Consider the following 23,099-nt stretch of genomic DNA (forward strand, 5'->3'; position numbering starts at 1 on the left):
CAGTGATTACGATGTCCGATCCTGTCCTAAATTCACGAGTGCAAATAAATTTGTTGGGAAACAAACTATTTCCGGTTATACTTGGGAAGTACCAATACACATTGCATGGAGACGATTTTCAGAATAGCGAGTCGTATACCTGTTATTTGATTCACTTGATCAGACTATTAGTACTTCTTTAAAATTATTCGACACAACTAGACCGATCAGTCTCAAGCTTTGCACACTTTCTAAATGACATGAATTTGTGAGAGGGCACAACACAGCATTTTTCGATGACTGCTTCCAAGGCAGGAGTCATTCCGACGTTATTCAGCATGCAGCCACGATAAAGGTTTGAGCGTGAAAGTGAACTGAGCGGTGCCACACGAGCCAACCGTGCGGCGTTCGTGGCACTCATGCATTGTATGGTCTTCGAGACAGATAAATGCGACAGGGCTTAGCCCGGTTAATCAAGCCTTGCCTTCGTTCTCGATTAATGAAGCCCATGGTTTAAACTCTGCCCTTTCACGTCCTCTCAGATCAATTGGTAATTTTTTTGTCGTCATAAGTATTTCATGCGTGTGACTTGGCCCCTCGTACAAATAATAAAGATATAGCGTTGCGCGATTTACGGTCGCTACTGTTGCGTCAACAAGGCGTAGGTGGTCAATGGGTAGAGGCCCGACGCAGAAGGCGTCCGGGTCCGACTCCGGGAAGCTGGTCAACACCTAGTACCACCTGACGCCCCGTGGCGACCCGTGCAAGCGCAGCGGCTCCGCGCGGGGAAGGATTGCCGTAGCGATTGCGCATCATGCTTACCTTAATCCTGTCGCCTGTCTCCTACTACCGACTACTCTTGCGTAATTCAAGAGCTAGAGCTTTAACTTGTGGAATTACAGCGCCGCAAGTAGCCTTTCGCTGTTTCATTGTTTCACGTAGATATTCGTTTTGTGGGAAGATTTGCTCAAGCCGCAAATAATCAACCCTAATATTCGAAAAAACTTCTATTCGACTATCTCATTGCATGATGGATACGTTTTAAACTCTATTTGTGCTTAATTCGAATGATGGACAATCCTGTTCATATTCAATTCGGCTTTAAAAAGTTACACTCGCACACTCGTGCGAGTCGCATCGCATTCAATCTATTGTATTTAAATATCCAGGGCATTCAAGGTGGTGTGAGGTTTCGTTTTGCCACAAATTTCAAATTTAAGATTTTGGGATAACGTGAGAGAAAATTCATTTCAGATTCTTTGAGAAAATGTTAGGCGTGGATCTTCGCGGCTTCAAAATTATATTTTTTATCCTTTTTGCTTTGTCAAGTCGACTGGAAATATGATTGCCACTTGACGTGGTCTATTCATTTCAAAATATTTATGAGATATACTGCAAGCTTTGTCAACATTTACAAGTGATGTACAGCCAACTCAGCTTAATTTCAAAGTCTCTCACCTGAAGTCTGCTTCAGTCGAGAAATGCCAAAGCATTGTCTTTTATTCCTAATGATGATGGTGAATCACGAGAAAATATATCACATGACTACGTTCAGTGACGTCATCACTTTTTGCAATTCATCTTGAATAAAATCACACTACTTTGTCGCTTGGCTCAAGTGGGACATCACTTTTTGCGTCATTCTGAATCTAGTGTGACGTCATCACCACTCCATGGCATCATGAACCACGTGACACGTTTCGTCAGGGGCTTTCAGTTCAATGTGGTTGCATTCAAGTCATCCTGTATGAGGTCACTTAATTGTCACGTGACTCTAGCGTGACGGCATCGCTTTTTAAAAAGCCATAACAACAAACTTAACTTCTTTGTAACGCCACACCAGCCTGACGTCATTTCTTGCAGGTCACCCTGAATAGTGTGACATTTTTTTGCCTCGTGGCATGGCGTCACGTATACCTTTCTGCATTTCATCCTGAATCACATGAGACTTATTACGACTTAGCCACATCCCACGATCAGTAATAACAGAACTCACATGACGCTGTATAAGCCCTTCTTCAATTATGTTATTTTCCAATTTGCTTTTATTTTTACAATACCTCTAATAAAATCTTTAAATACGCCGAAGTGATAGGGGACCCCATAACTCGACGACGAAGCACATCAACCCGGAAGAAGAAAAAAGAGCACGGGTGTGAACACATGCGTCACTGTAAAAGCTGCTCTAGAAATTTCCCGCTGTAGCCCCAAATCCCTCGAATATGGCAGCGCAGCTTATCAAGGTCAATGTACCACTCCCTGCAGCAAAACAAAAGCATGATTAGCTTACATTTGCCAGAGCCGAATCAAATAAAGCAAACGCTTGCAACAAAGCGATTTAAACTCGCATTCCCTCTTGTATGACATATTTCAGCACAATTAAACGCTTACTTAATTCGAAGTGTTTACAAGCCTTCAAAAGCTAGAAATAAACAGGGCTTATGAATTCTCCGCGAAGTTGGCTGAAATGACGTTTTCTTTCCTTTTTCTTACAAATCGGCAGCTTTTATCTGGGGTTTCCACATATCTGGGGTTTCCAGGCTTCGCGTGTAGGGGATTAAAGGACAACGTAAATGGTTTCAGTCCCCGGCTTCTCTTGCAGATCCTTGCTTATAAATATCGCCAGGTGATATCCTTGAGACGAGCTAGCTAGCCTACAACGTTACTGGCACGTATACGCTATATGCAACGAAAAATCGTTTCACATCACCCCGGACACTCTAGACGAAAGCATCCGCGACTATTTCCATACCAAAGATGGTGGAACTGGCTCCCCATGGAGGTCTGCTGATATTCCGTATGAGCAAATGCGACAAGGTCGCTACGCGCGATGGTGGCTCGGTGGCGCAATTCTCATTACGGCACCATCCAAGGCGCTTCCGCAAAGTGAAAATTGAGCATTGTCAATGCTGGACACATTCATCATGTCTGCTTTCGCTGTTATGGCAAGGTGTGCCACGCCACTAGGCCGTTTGCGCATTAATCTTGAGCGGAATCTCAAAGCGCTTGGCGCCGTCTTATCACGGACACTATCCCCGTCTCATAACAAAAAGCGTCAAGTGTGCGACCTAAAAATTGTACAAGTAAACGTCACGAGATTGCGGACGCATCTGGCCGACGAACCTAGTAGCTCGCAACACTGAACCACCTGATAACCGTTGACGTATTGCACCTTTCACTCACATGAAAGTGCACCGTCGTATTGGAGGAGCCATTTTTAATATCTGACTTCCAGCGTGTAGGCGTACTTGGCCATATTTACTGACCAAAATGTGGACCATGTTGCAGTAGTTCTAACGTTACAGCGTTTTATATGTAGTGCTAATTACCGGTGCCCGACAGATGGCGCTACTTGGCGATACTAGCGAATGCTACACTTAATTTGTGTGTCGTCCGACGAGTCTCTAGGAGACTAGACGTTCCCGAATAACTGATACGCCGTAATCAGGATACTGTCACCGAGCTATTTTTCAGCCTTTAGCCTTCATATTTGTAGCCGGTGTAAAGCTTAATATCTAACGTTGTGACGTGGCCACTGTTGACGTGAAAATCCACGGCAGCCGGCAGGTACCCGTCGGCGCTCACCTGTCGGCGAAAGAGAGCGGTGTTAGTTTCACCCTACAGATAGTCTATGGCACGGAGAAATATAGATACGGACGCTGATTCAGCATGTCAATGAATTCGATTTCATAATTCTGAAGCGCGAAGGGGCTGGCGCTGGCCGAGTAGAGTGGAAATAAATATTGTACTAGTCGAATTAAAAAACCACATGTTCATTCCTCAGATACTCATTCCCATGCTCAACTTATCACTATAAAAATCTTGTTGCATGCGTGTTATCGTTTTTTTTTGGGGGGGCGGGGAATCGATATGCACCTGTGATGTCACCATGACGCTTCCGCTTACCGTACCATAGCATGTAAGATAGAGTAGATAGTTGCCCCGCAGCATCACATTCTACTATCCTTATACTGCTGATGCCTCTCTGCGCACGTTGTATTTCAACTGCCACCTTTCGGCACTGGAGCAAACTTATGAGCGGGCAAGCGGTGGTCGGGAAGCGGCAGCATTTTTGCACGGTACCGATTAGCTCTGATTAGAGTGGTTGAATGGGTTGAATGACTTTATTTGAACCCATCAAGGAATCAGATGGCGGTGAGAACTTGACGTCACCTTTGTCCCAATTTAAGTGGGCTGGAATCCCTTAGGATTAAGGGGTGTTAGAACCAGGTGGATTACTTTCGTTAGGAATTCGTTCTGGCTGATCATTAAAGCCTCCCATGACGTCATTTTCCTGTCTGGTTCGTTGTGGCTAAGGAATGTCCGCTCCGCACCATGTGCGTCATGTCTGCAATTTTGTTACAAGATTTACACCGCGAGTCCTAGACCACCGCGTTCAATCTGCTTAGTTCGAGTGGCCTGGGAAAAAAGCCCCTCCTCCATATGACATCTTCCTTTTTGCTCAGATCTTTACCTGCTCCAGGCAGTGTCTCTCTTTTTCATCTGTACTGATTTAAAATATCGTGGTTGCAAATTCTCTCTTCAACAGGAAGTGGGATATGGAAGGAGGTATGGCTCCAGCTATAGACCAATGTTCCCAGAACAACGATCCTCTTTGTGGTGCGCCCTGTGCAACTGCCGTGCCATTGTCGTCAGTAAAACCAGCAACTCGGACAACAGCATAGTTTCCAGAGCATCGTTTCCGAATCGTTACATATAGCACTGAGAAGTAAATATTACACGAGGTTTTAGCATCATACTGCGCATTTATCCCTGCCCAAGAACTCAAATACCCATATACTTTGAGAGGGTTCATTTTACAGGAAGCAATCAGTTAAACCGTGTCCTCATCCGGGGTCCTCCCGGTTCTTTGCCGGTAAGGACTGCTGCTCACCTAACTTTCGTAAAGCTTAAGCAGTTTGCTTTCGTTAATAATGTCATCACATTCACCATTTTATACAGTGTGCACGATGTTTTGATCATTGCGCACAACCGTCGTTTTCATCAAATCCGAAAAGTAACTTTGATTTATTTCGGTGAAACAAAGGCGACATCAGGGCGTAGCAGTGACTTCACTTTGCGTATCCTTGTTACGCCTAGTAACTGTGCTGATGGTTGCTATAGAGTTTAGTGCGGGTCTAAATTTAGGGTGATCAGTTTTATTGGGGAAAAGGAAATGAGAAAGCACTTATCCTTTCGACTCCGCTTAAATTCCAATGTTGAGCTACGGAAAAGAATGTACGCTGGCATCGAGTTGCGTGCGCCGAAATGCATTCTTTCATTGTAAGCGGGTCTTGCGTCAGATACGAGTCTTCAGTTTTCTTACCTCTCTAATAAAAAAAAGGAATTGGCGATGTTCCTTTTTTTTTTTTTTTGCACCTGTCAACCGCAGAATGCGGCTCTCCATTTCAATAACCACTCCGGGCAGATACATTTTTCTCCAAGGCTTCATCCTATTGAGTCACTTGGTCTAAACGCGAAGGGGATGCTCAAACACAGCATTTTTCACTTATATTTCGGTCTTCGGATCTAACTTTTATTATCGTCATTGTTATCGTTAGGGCATCATCGCTGTCAGTGAGTGCGTCTAGTTTGCCAAAATTTCGTTCCTTTGTCGTATTTCGCTCCCCGCTTTTTAAACGTTTAAAGAAAGCCAAGACATAGGGCTGCGTGATGAGGCTCTAAAAAAGAGTTTTTGGGCAATGGCCGATTCGCGATCTTTTAGGCACCTAATAAATTGCATCATCATTTCATGTGACTAAAGTTTAGATAAGCTCAATTAGTGCGATTAAACCACCGAGTTACAAATGCGGACTGATTGAGCCGAGCAGCCTTTCTGAACTAAACTGAATCAGTTTGAAGTTGATGAAATTATTAGGCTGAACGATAATCGACTACACTTGCTTGGGCAACACCTTTCCACGCATTTCGAATCTGCCGTATCCTCGAGTTTACGAAAGGGACGACAGGAGCAGATACTTTATAACTGTTTGGCCTAACTATTTTTTCATTTATCCTCAATGTATTGCAGTGCGACCGCCATGCATGCTCAGTGCGCAGGATGACTCCGAAACCAGCGTTACTGAGGCAATGAAAGCCACGTATTACTCAGCAGTGTAACGCACTGACACACTGCAATCTAGACCGGAGTTAATATTTATCATACAAAAGAAAACAGATTTTCTATTCGGGCTATTACGAGAATGCTATGAGATGCACTGTGCCGTGATAAGTACGTAAGAAATTAAATGTTCCGCGACCGTTACCAGGAGCATGTAGAATCCCGGCATCAGGACCCGCCAGAACTCTCCGAACTGGTTCGACCGGAAGCCCACCGTCCTGTTCTGAATGGCGAGCAGTGCGCCCGCCACGGGCTCACCACGGCGGTTGGACACGGTGCCTCGAACACCTGCAACGATCGGCGATTCGTAACACTTGCCAGAAAGAAAACAAACTGCATTTTGAATAGAAAGGGGTATCAACCATAGCGGAAACCATTGCTAATTTTAATTATCTCTGTTTTCAATATCACCCGGTGCGACAGTTCTCTACTCTGCTCTACTCTACTCTACTCTACTCTACTCTACTCTACTCTACTCTACTCTCTACTCGCCCGCTTCTTGCACATATGAAGGCAGATGTTTGGCAGCCCGGCCACGTGAGATTTGTACGCGGAACATTTTTGTGCGCAAGAAACGCTCCACACGAACTGGACTTTCGTCCGCGGAAGAGGAAAACTAGGGACAAATTTATGCAGGTACATGTTTTTATTTTTAACACAAATTTGTTGTTTCGATAACTGAGTGATTATGTTCGTGTGTGCATAGCAGCAAAAGAAATCACATTTTACCGACTACACGGTTCAAACACGCGATATCGATACCAAAAGGCACGCATGATCACATCTTGGATGTGAATGGCGATGGAGGCTTGACATGAAGTTCTTCTGTTATGAATATCGGTCTAGATATTTTGTCAAGAGCCGTTGGCGGTCATATCGGCGTTTGCATTGCTCTGTCGTTTTTCATTAACAATGGCTTCCTTTGAGAAAACATCTTTATTTGCTATTAGAATGCGGTAATATATCGCTACAGTAAGACCAACATGAATGGGTACGAAATGTACTTTTAATATCTTTAACAAAGTTAGCACAATGCACGCTTGCAGAAACTAAATTTGTCCACGAAATGTATTTCCTGCCCCACCTCTTGTAAAGCGACAAACTAATTGCATTTTTCCCGAGCACAGAGGTTCTTTCCTTCCATTCTCTGCATACGTGTAGCTTTACAAAATTGCTCTCTTCTTCGATATACCTGTTAATCAGAGAAAATTTAAAGGCCAACCTAGCACTATCGCAAACGCCCCCTACGTGAGACATCGAATCGCGCTGCGCATGTCTGCTTTTTTGGCCCGACTATGAACAATATCCAAACTTTGTGGCTTCATTATAGAACTGGGTATGTAGCATTGGGTATGTAGAAGCCATACCATAGAGCGGTTTGCTAGTTCCCAATTAATGCAGCACTTTTTTTGTTCAGTTATTGCGCAAAAGGCTAGAGAAGGCAGCACCAAGAAAACAAAGGCTGCGACTAAAATTCGCGAATTACATTCTGCTTTCTACACAGAGGGACGAAGTTTAGTGAAGATTACACCGGACAGTGGCTTACATAAGAATACAACTAGTCGCTCTGATGAACATCTCTTCATTTCCGAAAGGCTTCTGCGTTGCCATTAGTACTTCAGATACACTTTGCTCAGTGAATTCTGCGCAAAAGAAAATCTCTACTCTGAATATAGGGGCTCCTCTATACAAAGGGGCCCCTCGGTACATGTGGTCCTACCCGGTACCAAACCGCGCAAGTACTTTGAGAGGACAGGGAAAGCGAAGGGCTTTGACAGGCTAATTTCAGCCACTTGTTTGTTTTTGCTGGTCTAATAATGGCACTCAAGTTACGATTTGTCAGATTAGGAAGGAGGCCTGCTGCGGCCTTGCTGAATCCTCAGTATGCTGACAGACAATCTGGGGGCAGAATTGAGAAGTAAAATATACGCTTCCAGATTGTTTTCCGTGCACTAAACGCCCCTATATTCGACAGATACAATTACATGGTTCAGAAGCCTCTACGCATTGCAGAGAAGCCAGAGTATTTCTGCACAGTTTGACACTAGACTGCTCGTAAGGGCCAACTGACTCACGATCACTTCTCACACTTAGTGTTCAGTCTGTGCAAGAGCATATATTCCTTCACAGGTTGTTTCCGTGTAAAAACACACAATGCTGTGAAACCTTTTTTTTTTTTTTTTTTTTTTTTTTTTTTGTCGTGGGTAGCATTAATGAATGGATGAAATATAGGAGCGTCCCCTTTGAAACGGGGTGGTAGCGGTTGCTATCATGCTCGTTTTTTTTCCCTTATATCTTAATTATTGTTTTAGATCAGTTAACTATATACCATCACTCTATTTATTGAATTTTTGTTTATACATTACTATAATTATGTTACGTTCCTGCTTTTAAGCCACCAATCTTCCAATCGCTTATTTGCTAGCTTTCACCGCAGGTTAATACACCCGGCCACTGGTATCTCTAAACCCCAGGGTCTCAGGAAGAGTGACTGCGCCTGCATCGACTTCCGGATGGATAACATCACATTCGAGTATAAGATGGTTAATTGTTTTTGGGGATTTACCCCATCCTGCACATGCCATCTTCATGGTTAAATTTCGTTTTGTAGCTGCGTGTTCTAAGGCTCCCTGATCTAGCTTCAAAAAAGTAGGGCATTGCCTCTTGAGTTATCAAAGAAAGCTTCCTTCCTGATCTGCCTTTTCCACTTTCAGTATAGCTCCACACTCTTTCTTTTCCATAAAATTTGTCCAATTTTTACCGCCCGTGTTTTCCCCCTGTTGCTTAACTCTCTTTCTTCGTCCTTGTGACCAGCATACTTACTGGTTAGTTTCCAACTTTTTTCCTCCATTGTGAGGCAACGATTTTTAGGCAAGGGCTATTTAAATACTTTAGCTACCCACGTGTTACTCTATAATTGCATCAGGCGTTCGTCATATAATAATTTACTCTGAGCTTCCCGGACTTCGAAAGATGTCCAGCCCATATCTCCTTGTACAGCCTCATTTGAGGTTTTGCATGGGCACCCAGTGCTAATCATCCGACGGCTCTCTGATTTATTTCTAATGTCGACTGTATCTCTGCTTTTAGACACACATTTCCGAAAGTATGCCCGGGCACCATTACTCCTTTCCTAATACCCCTCAACACCTCAACACCTGATTAAGCATGCTGTTTACGCCACCTGGCGGCACCGGAACAAATCGCACATACTTCTTTCGTTACTAATAGAAGTCGATTTTGGTGCAGACGTCGCCTCAGTATCGCTTTCCGTTATTCATTGCAACATTTTGTTTTGCGTTGAATCAAGCAAGTTTGGCCACCGCTACTTAAAAGCAAGCTGCTAACCTCGGCACAAAGTCCGTCCCTGCATGGAACGTTTGATGCTTTGTCTTGCCTCAGGACTTATTGCATTGCTAAGCTACGCGACACTCTAGCGGAAGCGAGAGTAAATTCAGTGAGAGGAGGAAGACGGCAACCTCTGTTGGCCAGGCGCAGCAGCTTGAGCAGCGGCGCCCTGCTGTGCTCGAAGTGCGCCCTCAGGGATCGCGGTTCGTCGTACTTGCAGCAGCCGATGTACACGCTTATCGGCAGGGAACCCTCGTAGGCGTACGCGTAGTCCGCCAGGCTGCCGCTTATGCGAAGGAAGGCGGCCCCTGTCGGCGATGAATAGCAATTAAATAAGCCTCTATTCCCGCCGCGGCGATGGTAGACTGAACGAAACCAGACTTGGCCATGACCAATGGCTAGCTTGATAAGGTTAGGATATGGTGGCGCCCCCTCTGAGCTCGGTTGTCCACCACTGGTGGCGTTCTGCAAATTCTCCTTATTAGCAGCATTCGTGGTTTCGGCTTTTCTGAACAAGTGCTCGCATACCCGCACCTAGCCTAACCCTGCCGGCTACATCATTTGCGTTTCGAGCCATTAAGTCACCGCCCTTTCTATTCATTGGCATTTCGAAAAAATTGAAAAATGCATGATGCATGGGCTCGCCAGCGCGAGGATGTTTTCAGGTAGTTTTATTATTGTGGTAACATGGTAACCATCTGATAGCAAGATGCCTCATGCTCGAAGTAGCTAGATCTTTCGGGTAACTTTCAGAACATGGCTACGCGCAGTGGGAAAAGAACAGTGTTTCGCTGGAAGCATCAGGAAGGCGACTCTCCTGTGCACCTAATATATCAGTGAGGAAAGATCCGACCAAAGGAAAACTAATACGGCTTAACAATGAAAAGTAATTTTTAAAGAAAAATTTGGGGACCATTTAAGCTCCCCGCCACCAATAATTATATGAGCGGCAGCGATGTGGCCACATCGCTGCAGCTCATGCCGCTAATCGCTGCCGCTCGTCATGCTGCTCCCATATATCGCTTCTTCGGCCGAATGCACAAGACTTTAACATGATGTCGCTAACGACCCGTGTCGCAGAAAATTCGGCGTCGTCGTAGACATCGATGGCAGTAAAAAAAAAAAAATCTTGATGGTACCAAGAACTTCAGGAGCAGGTCTAAATGTTCAGATTAACGTGGTGATGGACTGGATTGGCAGCAGAGGCCGTCGGCGAAACCAAACTGGCCAGCATCTAATGCGACCCTCCCGTGCGGCTGGGCCGCTAAGTCCCCTCCCCCTTAAAAGACAGAGCGGCCCAGGCGGTGTGGTCCTTCTCTGTTGGACAATAAAAGTTTTCAACAACAACAACGTGTCAATGACGCGTTTCATAGCGTGTACAGTCGTAAATGGGTGAAACGCACTAAATCGAGCACTTACTATGTAAAATAGATTCTACGCATCGCGAATATCATGCTCTTAGGTAAATGACTAAAACATTTACAGATATGTCTCTCAACAAGCACTGCTTATAGTCCACGAGATTCATGTACCATGCACTTCGAGATTTAACTTTCATATTCATTAATTCTCGTACCGGACGCTCATCATAGCCATCTTTACTTTGCAATCAATATTCGTGAAATTGCTCGAAAAAGGTTCGTTGGTTGGTTGGCTTAACGTCCCAAAGCGACTCAGGCTACGAGAGACGCCGTAGTGGAGGGCACCGGAAATTTCGACCACCTGGGGTTCTTTAAGGTGCACTGACATCGCACAGCCCACGGACGCCTTGCTTTTCGCCTCCATCAAAAAGCGGCCGCCGATGCCGGGATTCGATCCCGTATCCTTGGAAACAGTATTCGAGCACCGTAACCACAGCGCCACCCCGGCGGGGCAGTGCCGAAAAAATATGCAGCACTGCACTAAATAAGCGAACTATTACAGGTTTACGCACTAACCAACACGTTTTGTTTCCCGTACATAAACGCGAATGGTAACGGTAGTCAAACAATTCACGATGACGTGCCGATATTGTTTCAAGCGTTTTGACATCGAAATATAGGACAGAGATTACAAGCGGTTGGTTAACGCGAAGTAGACTCTACCATTACGCTTTTCATCGTATTTCTTGACAAGCTGTGACGTGTAAATACCATTTCGAGCACATTTTGTTTTTAGTTCTCGAACTTTTATTCAGAAAAAACTATTTCTGGAGATGCCCCGCAGTTTGTGGCATAGTTCAGTGGCTGCGAATGCTTTTTATGCGACGACGGGAACGCCATGAGAAAACGAAATCATGACGCGGCGACTCAATAGCAACACAAGGCTAGCAGACGACACAGCCAGCTCCGCACCCGGATGTAATTATCAACTCCTGTCATGACTGTCGTTTTGCACGCCGTCTGTGACGTAACAGAAAGTGACGACCAATCAGAGCTCGGCTAACTGCCAACAATCTACCAGAGATATGACCGTGATATTTCGCTCACAACCCCGACACCACCTGCACCTGATTTTCTGTAGGATGGAGCCTTTAAGGGTCCCATTAAAAGAGTAAGATTAAGGTAATTATGTAGGAAAGATTAAAGGAGCCAAACTAAGGTAGAATCTGAAATCATTGTCCTCCATTTTGCTATCAGGAAGAGGAGAGGAGAACATTTGTTTCGATCGACAGTGATAGCCACTGCCCCAAAAACGGAGTCCTTGATCATAGAAAACTAAGGTGAAAACCACTAGAAAATGATTCGCCGACTGTCCGTTGAAGGCATTTAATAAATGTCCCTGATCCCCTTTGGCGTTGCACTCGCAACCATGTCTTAATAACTAGATCCTAAAGTTTCGGTTCCAAGAGCCATCGAAAGCTGCACATGCAAGAAAAGAAACTGCACAATGACATTACGACAGAGCAGTGCACTTTTGATGTATGAAGGCACTTCTATGTGTAACAGAAGCTCCTATAGAAGCTTATGCGTAATATTGCAGCTGTATTCTTGATCTTGTAGCTCTTATTATTGCTCTTGATATTTTTCCATTCCTAGGCTACCTGAGAATTGTAAACCGCCTACCATATTTGGTGGTCTGACTTCAAATATTGCCTAATTTACGTAAAATAATATCCAAATAACCTACATGTTAATTTCGGTGTAAACACTGTACATACAAGCTCATATATTACGACCTACGTTCTTTGAGATGTAATTTAAGTCTGACTCTTGCCGTAGTTGTCTGCAATAAGTGAGAAACGATTCCTGTCTGAAAGTTTAAGGATTTGAGAGGTGACCACAGTAACTGTGCCCATGCACAGACTGCACAGGTATAGATTATCAGTGTCGGTGTATTGGCCAGTAGCGCATTTCATGTCAAAATGTCCTTCCATCTGCACACTGAAGCCAAGCTAACAAAGAAGCGTATTCGTTTCATTACTACAAATCCTTTGCGGAACTGGGACACATGTTTTAACCTTTAAAAACGCTTATGCTTAACGTTGCTTTAAATATATCACACCAGGTCTCACATTTATAAAAGTTAAAAATTTTGAAACAAATACTACTTCGTGACGAAACACGTAGAAGACTACGTTCTTAAGCTTTTTCTTACTAGATTTTATTTCAACTGAAGCATGTCAATACTGGCTACTTATTGATTAAGACTCTGAGAGACTAGCTGGCCTACCGTTCGAGAAGCCTTCGTTGTTGGCTCCGACGGGTGGTTTGTCGACACACGCGGTTGTTCCGTTGAACGCCATGAGCGAAGCGACGTTCCTGGAAAGCTCCATGAAAACGTCTTCGTCCGGCGCCATACTGCCCGTGCGCACCCAAGGCATGTCTGAACAAGAAGAAAGTGAGGTTTAAGTTAGGTAATATGAATCAGGATAAAATAAGGCGTGTCAACTGAATCTACCCCTGTCGGCTACAGTTATAACGAAACATTACATAACTAAGACGCAACGTGAGGTTTCATTAAACGCGTGCAAGTTTTTATTCATACACAGTTCTATGGTTACCAGTTGGGAAGGTACGAAACGATGCCTTTATAGAGTAAGCTCTACTACACGGGATGTAACTTCCGATTTCGCCTCGCCGCGTCCGAATGACTTTGGCCTAGTTAAGTGTTGGTGTCCTCCGAAAAGTCTGATAGAGCACCTCCTACCCCAAAATTGAACTTAAACAGAAAATTTTAAAAAGTAGCCGAAGGAGAAACTGTGCGACGTTTACCTAATGAAGCACAAGTGTCCTCTGAAAAGTGAGACAGACGCAGTACCTACCTTTCCCTAAAAACCAACACAAACAAAAAAATATAAAAAATCGGCAATTGAAAAGGTGGTGTTAAAGGCGCTATCGCATTTACTCTTAAGGCAAAGCTTGAGCGTCCCGTAGTTAAAACTATCAAACTATGTACAACCTTGCTAAACCATGCAAAAATTATGCTTAACAGAGATATTCCCCGTATCACTAGAATCAATCCGCACTTCACCCCCACCAATGTTTTGGTTTTGTGGTGCTGTCAGCCATTTTATTTTCTTCGCTTCGCGCAGCATGTCATCGTGCTACCACAATTAAACATGAGCGAAATTTCGCGCACGTCGAAATTTTAAATTATATTTTGCTCGCTCCCTTTTAAACAAATGAACCCTGCTGCAGGACACATCCCTATTTCTGAGGAAGCCACTGCTTCTTATGATTACGCTCAGATGTAATTTCATTCAGCCGCGGCTATTGTGTGAATGCAGAATGTAAATATGTGGCCCACAGGTAAGGAGTGTACTTTCGCTTCAGAAAAAAAATGGTATAGCGCAACATTAAGAGACACGAAGCATGCCGAATGAGTCGGAGAAAGGACGCGAGTTAATCGCATTCTATAGAAATTTAGAAGAAAAACTGCCGATGATTACGTCACTTCCTGGTATGAAATTTGAGCGCAGCTGATCAGCGGCTTCGCCTTTTTCGATAGATTGAGGCAACGATTTCGAGCAAGACACATATGTACAGTTACAGACAATTATTTTATTTTTCACACATATTCCAAGAAACACTCCACTAACACTTCTTGATTGTCATGAAGGAAGCTTTGTGGTCGAAGAAATCAAGAGATCAATTAAATTATCGGGAGCTTGCGGGAGGCAGCGCGTGGGCTCATAGGAACGTTGCATGGCGAAAAAAAAAAAAATAGCGACTGACTGATGCCGCTGACGCCGCTAGTGAGTCAAGACAACATGGTTCTGCGTTGATAGCGAGCTGATAGCGAGCCGGCGCTTCGGCAACCGGAGAACACCGTCGCCGCCACGCAGCAGGAAGAAGGGGGGGGGGGGGGGGGGGGGGGTTACAGGCGCGGCAAACTGTGGTGGCAGGATCGCGCACAGCTATCAGAGAACACGCGCGGTCGCCACCACGCCAAAGAGCTACGCTCTAAAAACAGTCTCACCAGCTCCGGGCAGGTCGTCGTATGGGTAGAGCACCCCTCGCAGGCCTGCGAACACGAGCACAGTGAGGAGGGCAGGGTAGGCTCGCATGAGCCGCATCAAGGCCGCCGTCTCCGGCTCCACGGGAGGCCTGTTGACGGCGGACACGCGCTCGAAGGCTCCCGGAAAGTTGCGGTTGATGGACACGCCGTTGGTGTTCTCCCTGGGGGCACACGCTAAGAGGCTCAGGCTACGAGACTGCGAGGAACTTGCAAGCCACTCCTAACGTGACTCGTTCAGTTTCCTGATTATGGCATGCACGGTCGGCACTGGTCAATATATACGAAAAGGCGACCGTTGTCAAGGGGCGCTTCCAGCGGCTTCTTTCACAAGGATCTCTGGTTAGTCGAGGAGATATGTGACGTCATGAAAACACGTGAATTTTCAACTGCGCTAACAGATGTCATTTTGCAGATACACTGCTTACGAGACAGGTTCGAGAGTGGTGGCCTGATTGGTGGCAGCGGTTATAGCTGAGCTTAGTATACCGTGCAGTGATGTTTAGACCGCCAGGCGAGCAGCAGTGACGGAGCACGGAGTATAATAATTAGGCCTAGAGGCGTTCAGCCTTCAGTGCGATCCCATTCTAACGTGCAACGAAAATCCCTGCCCCTATACTTGTATCCATACTTACGCTTTTGTTGTACGGTTCGATAGCATTTTCAGTTCATGCTCATTTCGTAGTTTTTCAGTTGACATCATCCTCCAGTTCCTACGTGAGCTGACCTTAAACTTGATTTTTCGGTGCTTGTCACTGATTTTTGAGTGTAGAGTTTAGCTTTTAGCATTACATTTATTACATTATTACATTGAAATTCTCCACATAACTATCGCATTTTTTCTGTTACGTACTGTATCTCTAACAGTATATTTCTCGCCCCGTATTTGCTCTGCTTCATTACTCCTTTCAGCCTGAATGAGTGGTAAATGAATACACTACTTTGTACCGCCCAATCGCCGAAGTGCGAAGAAGCGTGAAATGCTCACCCTCCGGTCATGCCGGTGCAGTCTCCCGGGATGGATGCGTCTGAGCCATCGATGTTCACCGTAGGCACCACATGCAGCCGGGCGTTGTTGAGGAGCCAGTGCACGTCCGGGTCCGACTGCTCGTTCGCCACGATGTACTCGATCAGGTGCATGACCACCTCGCGTGTGACCAGCTGCGCAATCAATGAGGTGCTCTCAGAAATCAGTTTCGGAATATTGAAAGGAACGATGTTCCGCGAAGACGTTTGCGAAAAGAACCTCAGATGGAATCGAATACAGGGTTTACTTTCGAACAAGACGCCAAAAAAAGCCTCTTGGGAAGTTGATCTTCACACACCCCGAAAATTGTGCCACAGGTAAGGCTACACTCTTTTGTACAACCTTAAAGATGTTCGTTAGCGGACAATTATGTTGTTGTTGTGGCTGCAGGAAGAAGGAAAATAAAATGCACGGGCCTGCTACTGGCTCTATAGCTGAGCCACCTCCGCTGCCTCGTGCGGACAGAAGAATAAAATAAAATAAATTGGTTCACAGGAAGGGAAAGGCGCAGTAACTGTCACACTTGCTCTGTGGACACCCGAACCGCGCCGTAAGGGAAGGGAGGAGGGTGGGAATGAAAGTGGAAAGAGAGAAAGAGGAGCCGTAGTGGAGGGCTACGGAGTAATTTCGACCACCTGGGGATCTTTAACGTGCGCTGACATCGCACAGCACACGACGCCTCTTCGTTTCGCCTCCATCGAAACGCAGCCTCCATCGAAACGCAGCCGGTGCGGACAGAAGAAAGTAGAGAGCGAAGAAAAAGAAGAGGGAGAGAGACGCGCGCCGCAACAGCCGTCGTCCAACACCTAAGCGGTAGCGGGTGCAATGACGGCCTACAACAGATAAAAATTCGGTGGCTGTCTAGCCCCCGCCGCAAGCGGCGTTGACCTACCGTCCCAGCCCCGTAGGGCCAGGAAAAGCCACCCTTCACCACCTTCTTCCATCCCCGGATAATTATGAGGTGAGACAACTATAACTACATTTTTGGTTCGTTTCCCAACACGAATTAAAAAGGTAGTTGGACGAAGGCGCAAAATTTGTTCAGACAACTATGTTCAACAGCCAAGAAAAGAATTTTAGATAGTCCTGGTACAGTATTAGTGCTATGATGGCAGTTTTTGATATACCTTAAAAAGGAGTGGTATACCATCAAACACAGAGTAACAGAAATTAGCTACACTAAACAAATCTTTACGTATTCAGGAGATCGTAGTCGAGGATAAATTTTAAGTAGCTGCTCTACTAAATGTTGCCCAATTTAGCAGCCCTATCGATTTTCCCAGCGAGAACATAACACTTAGTGTTGGGACGAGGGGTTAGATTCCGGAGAAGGGCCGTTATCTGAACTCTAGGCAATATAGGATTTGTAGCCCGTTAACAAAATGGTACGAATGGGAATCTGCAGACGGAAAGTCGAATTTCTATTCTCCATAAAAAATGAGTCATGACACTTAAACAAAATATTTATTGCGCCGAACCACTGATCTGCGGACAAATCCAGCAAAATTTTATTTAGATTATATATAGGTCAAAAACATGTAGTGTGGGATAGCGACTTTTCAGTGACCATCAATGTTTCCCGAGTTGAACTAAACTGCTACCCAGTATAGAGGGCCCTGTGTGGTGCGCATATTTGGATACAGACGCCTCCAGCCAGTACTTGAGTGGTATTAGTGCTTACAAAACCGTAACTATAGCGAAAGCGTCAGAAACACTCATTTTTATTAGGGCAATTTTTATAACCTACACCAGCTACACCAGTTAGCAAATCTCCTTGACAACCAATGGTTTTTTGCTACACTTATGCAGCTGGCGTAGGTTATAAATGGTCCTTGCATCTGCCAACACGCGAGTACAACACGTGAGGCAGACGTCAGATTTCACGCTCTTAGCAGCGATGCTGTTAAGCCGGATATTGTTTCGTCTATCGCACTCCGTTGAATGTGTTCGCAGTAATGACGTCACCACGACCGGACGTGACGTCATGACCGATGACTGCATTAGGCAATTCACGCAAGCCTTTTTTACATGGACCCGACAGCGGAGGGATGAGTTGGGTAGTTGAGTGGACTCGGCCCTACCGGGTTAAGTGGAGAAATATGGGAGAGGCCTTCGCCCTGCAGTGGGTATAATCAGGCTCATGATGATGATGATGATGATGACCCTACCAAGCTTACATGGATCCGACCAAACCAGCCCAGAATCGGCTCTGGACGAGCGGCGACTACTGCGGCACCTCGCGTCGAGGGGAAGAACTAGCAGACGGTGACAGATTCCGGTTTTTCCCCCGTGCATCTCTCGAGTTTTCCGCACTGTTCTCCTCTCCCTCTGCGTCCTGACTCAGCCCGACAGCGTTTACATGATTCCTGCAGCGGATCGAGTCCAGTCAATCCACCCGCTGCGCAGGAGTTGACTGGACTCGACACCTCGTCTTCTCGATCCGACGCGACGGGGTTTACATGAATCCGCTAACCGGTTTTCGACCCGATAACTCAACTCAACCTGCTCCTGTCGGATCCATGTAAACGCCGCTTCAATCGAGGCGTCCGTGCTGCGCCTTTCATCTGGCGCCTCCTCGAACGCCGCACCGCACAGCATATAGGAGCACACGCAGTAAAGCAGGAATCAGCGGCATTTCAAATTATTTTACAGGAAAGAAAAAAATTCTGGAGGTTTAAGCATGGCCTGAACCTAGTGAAAGGAGGAAAGGCGTGAGTGTTGCAGCGATAGCCTCTGCAACACCATCTTATAGATCTGCGGTCTTTTTCATAATGTTCTTATAATTTGGTCGCAGGAAAAGAAAGGCGCAGTATCTGTCACACATTCTATGGACGCCTAAACCACGCCTAAGGGATGGAAAATATGGGAGTGAACGCGGAAAAAGAGAAAGGAGTGCCCTGGTGGAAGGCTGCGGAATAATTTCGATCACCTGGGGATCTTTAACGTGCACCGACATCGAACAGCACATGGACACATATTTGTTTCGAAACTTGCTCGGAAGTCTGCTCCAAGCCCACCCAATGTCTTATTATACTCAAAGAAATTACTACATATTATAAGGATAGCCACCGCGGCTTTCCGGAACCTCGTAAAGGTCTCCGGAGAGCCGAAGAAAGGCTCTTTCTCGAAATTTTTACGAACACAGTACTGTACCCGGCAGTCTTGAAGCACTTCAATACCGACTTTCATAGGGACACAACTTGACCTAACGAGGTGTGTGTGGTATCCACCCAAAATGTACTACGCCTTCATTTCCTCGAAACAAAATGCCCCGCCGCGATGGTTCAGCGGTTTTGGGTGGATACCACACACACACACACACACACACACACACACACACACACACACACACACACACACACACACACACACACACACACACACACACACACACACACACACCTCGTTAGGTCAATGCCCAGCAAGACGCCCGACTACTGTGCCGGAGTACTCGGGTTCGAACCCAACCTCGGCGGCTGCGTTTCGATGGAGGCGAAGCGAAGAGGCGTCCATGTGCTGTGCAATGTCAGCGGACGTTAAAGACCCCCAGGTGGTCGAAATTACTCCGCGGCCCTCCACTACGGCTCCTCTTTCTCTTTCCACTTTCACTCCCACCTTACTCCCTTCCCTACGGCGCGGTTAAGGTGTACACAGAAAACTTCCTATAAAGCAATCAGTTTTAGGCGAAACGAAGAGGCGTCCGTGTGCTGTGCTATGTCCGCGCACGTTAAAGATCCCCGGGTGGTCGAAATTAGTCCGAAGCCCTCCACTACGGCTCCTCTTTCTCTCTTTCCACTTTATCTCCCACCTTCCTCCCTTCCCTTACGGCGCGGTTGGGGTGTCGACAGAAAACAAGTGAGACAGTTACCGCGCCTTTCCCTTCCTATAAATCAATCAATCTTTCTTCTTCTTTATAAAGCAATCAAGGTGGTCGACATTACTCCGTAGCCCTCCCCTACGGCTCCTCTTCCTCGCTTTCCACTTTCACTCTTACCTTCCTCCCTTCCCTTACGGTGCGGTTGAGGTGTCCACAGAAAACAAGTGAGACAGTTACCGCGCCTTTCCCTTCCTATAAATCAATCAATCTTTCTTCTTCTTTATAAAGCAATCAAGGTGGTCGACATTACTCCGTAGCCCTCCCCTACGGCTCCTCTTCCTCGCTTTCCACTTTCACTCTTACCTTCCTCCCTTCCCTTACGGTGCGGTTGAGGTGGCCACAGAAAACAAGTGAGACAGTTACCGCGCCTTTCCCTTTTTTTTTCGTTAGGTCAAGGTGACTTGAAGGTTAAATTTAGTACCACGCGGATACCGGCTCTACCTAGCGTAGTGAACACTTGGCTTCAATAGTCAGTTAGTTTATAAGAAAAAAAAAGGCGCAGTATCTCTAAATGTCACTTGAAGGTGAAAACCTTTTGGCGCTGACAGCATGGAAAAGCTTCAAAACTGCAAACGTTTCAGTATCTGTAACACTTCTCTGCCGACAACCCATAGAAATAACGAGTCTCGAAGTATAATCAGGGATAACTTAGTCGAACCAAACGCAAAAAGCATCGCTGTGTCATCAGTCTTAAACGAGAGTGTAATTTGCCCTAATTTTTTTTTCAGACACGAAAGCCGGCTAAATCATAGGCAGAGAAAAAAACTTTAGGGTCATTTGTTTACACCTACACCAGCTACACTAGTGTAGAAAATTTCCTATACCTGCAATGGATTTTTGCTGCCCTGGTGTAGCTGGTGTAGGTTAAACAAATGACCCTTTTGAATTGGTGCGCTTACGTCATTTCCGTAGATGTTTGAAATGAGGTGCAAGTTGGGGACGAAGCCGTCTTCCTTTGCACGGTTGGAGATAATCAGCTGCCAGATCCGTCGTCCTGCACAGGGAAAGGAAATTTCTGTTCTGTTGTTTTGTTTCCACACATGTAACGTCTTTCGCTTCGATGGAGGAAATCCTCTTTGCGAAACCTGGGACGTGTCGTTGTATACCGAAGCGATTTTGCAAACAACAGAGCTGAATAAATGGCGCTTACATATGCGTTGTTCAAGCGTATATATGATGTCCGGAAACTGTGATCACGAGTGTTTTACTGAAAATGACGCTTGTAGTAGACGCTGTAAGCCTAATTTTGCATTAATCTCGGGCCCCCAAGCGATATTCATAAAAGGTGAACTCTCCTAGCCTTAAGAGGCTTTGTCTTTGATCACGACAATAAGAGCCTGCTGGAAAGAATTCCAGGCGCGTCAGATGTAATATTTCTCTTCTGATCATGCCCTATTACGTGACGTCTTTTGTTGGCTTCTTTCTACCAGTCACTCCAGAATGCGCTTCAACATTTCTAGTGGTGTAAAGAAGGCAATGTGCTGCGGTGTTTTACATTGATGGTATCATAAACGCTGAGTAGCGTCAAGAACCATACCTAGAGATCAAGGAAATACAGACCACTACTTAAACCACCAGTCGACGGCATCTCAAAGGCAGCAATTCTAAAGCAATTACCTTGGTTGGTTCATAGGAAGGGAAAGGCGCAGTATCTGTCACACTTGCTCTGTGGACACCTGAACCGCGCCGTAAGGGAAGGGATGAGGGTGGGAGTGAAAGTGGATAGAGAGAAAGGGGGGCCGTAGTGGAGGGCTACGGAGTAATTTCGACCACCTGGGGATCTTTAACGTGCACTGACATCGCACAGCACACGACGCCACTTCGTTTCGCCTCCTGTGCTGTGCGATGTCAGCGCACAAAGCAATTACCTTTCACCGTATTGTAAGTGGCAGTCATGGAGAGGGAAATAAATTACCAATAAATCAAAATAGAATAAATAGATTACGCAATCACACTTGCCGAACCGAAACATTGATAGTGAGGGACGAACGGGAATCTTGGACCTGAACACACAGCGATCTGACAGCATTTTGTATTGGACATGTTCATCTCCTGGACCTCCCCATCATCTTCTGACCACCTCCTTTAGATCAGCTGTTAGCTCAATTTCCCAGAGGAAGTAGCCACACTTCAGGCTTTGGACAAAATAATTCTTTACTTGCGAATTATAGAGGAGAGCTGCGCTGTGTCATTTATATGGGCGAAGCTGCATCTTGATGGATGCTATAATATTCATAAAGCCTTGAACATTCTAAGCAAGTCAAATGATGGTTTCTCGCAATATACCATTTATTATTCCAGCAATCATCTACTAATGAAGCCAGGTTTACAAATGTGTACAGCATTCGAGTGACGCAAAAGCAAAAAAAGAAACAAATCTCCCCGGGGTGCAAACTTCAAACCAGGGTTTAATGCTTTAGTCGCTCGCGAGCGTCCGAAGTAAGCTATTCAATTTGAGGCTATACATGTCCCTTTCAAGAAAGAACCACCCAATCGAAGATCCTTTCCTTCTTATGATCGGTAAGCATTTAGGGTCAAATTAAGACCGCGTCAATTTTGAGCGCACTCCTAACCTTGACCTCATCAGGCTTAATGCAATAAGTTTATACAGACAAATGTCCTTCAGTTGATCGTGTGCGTTCAGAGGCTGCTTGAGGTTGGAAGAATAGTGTTAGGGCTATGGTTTTCTGTGGAAATAAGGGAACGTGAAAAAAATGGAAGCATATAAGAATACTATGCCGAGAATAAATCTAGAGAGCGTGCAGAGGGGAAACAAAGTATTTGCCCAGAAGCCGCCCTATAGAGTTGCTATTTTCGCAAGGAGGCAATTCCGTCCCATTTGGGGTATCAGCCAACTACTAACTTTTGATGTAACGATTGCTGCGTGAGGCGTGATTATAGCACCAGCCTTGGTGACATTACTTACGTCGGAGATATTTTACACGTGAATAACAGTTGTCTTATACGAACGAGTAGGTTAGCTGTCGAAGGCTCATACTCCCGCCTATCAGGGAGCATATAAGATCCCATTATTCAAGCGCTGCGTTTTCTCCCTATCTTCCAGAGACACAACATCCATACAAGTTATTACAACAACCCGGTGCCCCAGCGACCAATGCGAACTAGATGGACGCCTCACCTTTGACAGTGTTTCCCAGGTACTGCAGGGTGACGAGAGGTGCATGCTCCGAAGCCACGTGGTGCACGTAAGAGTTGACCTCTTCAAGGTTGTGGTACTTGAACTCCATAGCCGCTACTGCGGCAAGAGCTGCCCCCCACAGCAAGAGCACGTGTCCCACGGCACGGAACAT

General features: G+C 45.7%; 1 protein-coding gene across 1 annotated transcript; it reads right to left on the reverse strand.

Moving 5' to 3' along the window:
• Positions 1-3,456: 3,456 nt before the first annotated feature.
• LOC146181343 (carboxypeptidase M-like) lies at positions 3,457-23,099 on the reverse strand. The gene is made up of 8 exons (XM_084575770.1): positions 22,928-23,099; positions 20,688-20,782; positions 15,873-16,045; positions 14,849-15,048; positions 13,100-13,252; positions 9,580-9,756; positions 6,246-6,388; positions 3,457-3,564 (listed from the first exon to the last, which is right to left on the reverse strand). The coding sequence occupies exons 1-8, from the start codon at positions 23,097-23,099 to the stop codon at positions 3,457-3,459; spliced, it is 1,221 nt and encodes a 406-aa protein (XP_084431896.1).

The sequence above is a fragment of the Amblyomma maculatum genome, chromosome 8 (genome assembly GCF_055883805.1).
Source record: "Amblyomma maculatum isolate TAMU_Amacu chromosome 8, ASM5588380v1, whole genome shotgun sequence".
NCBI lineage: Eukaryota > Metazoa > Arthropoda > Arachnida > Ixodida > Ixodidae > Amblyomma > Amblyomma maculatum.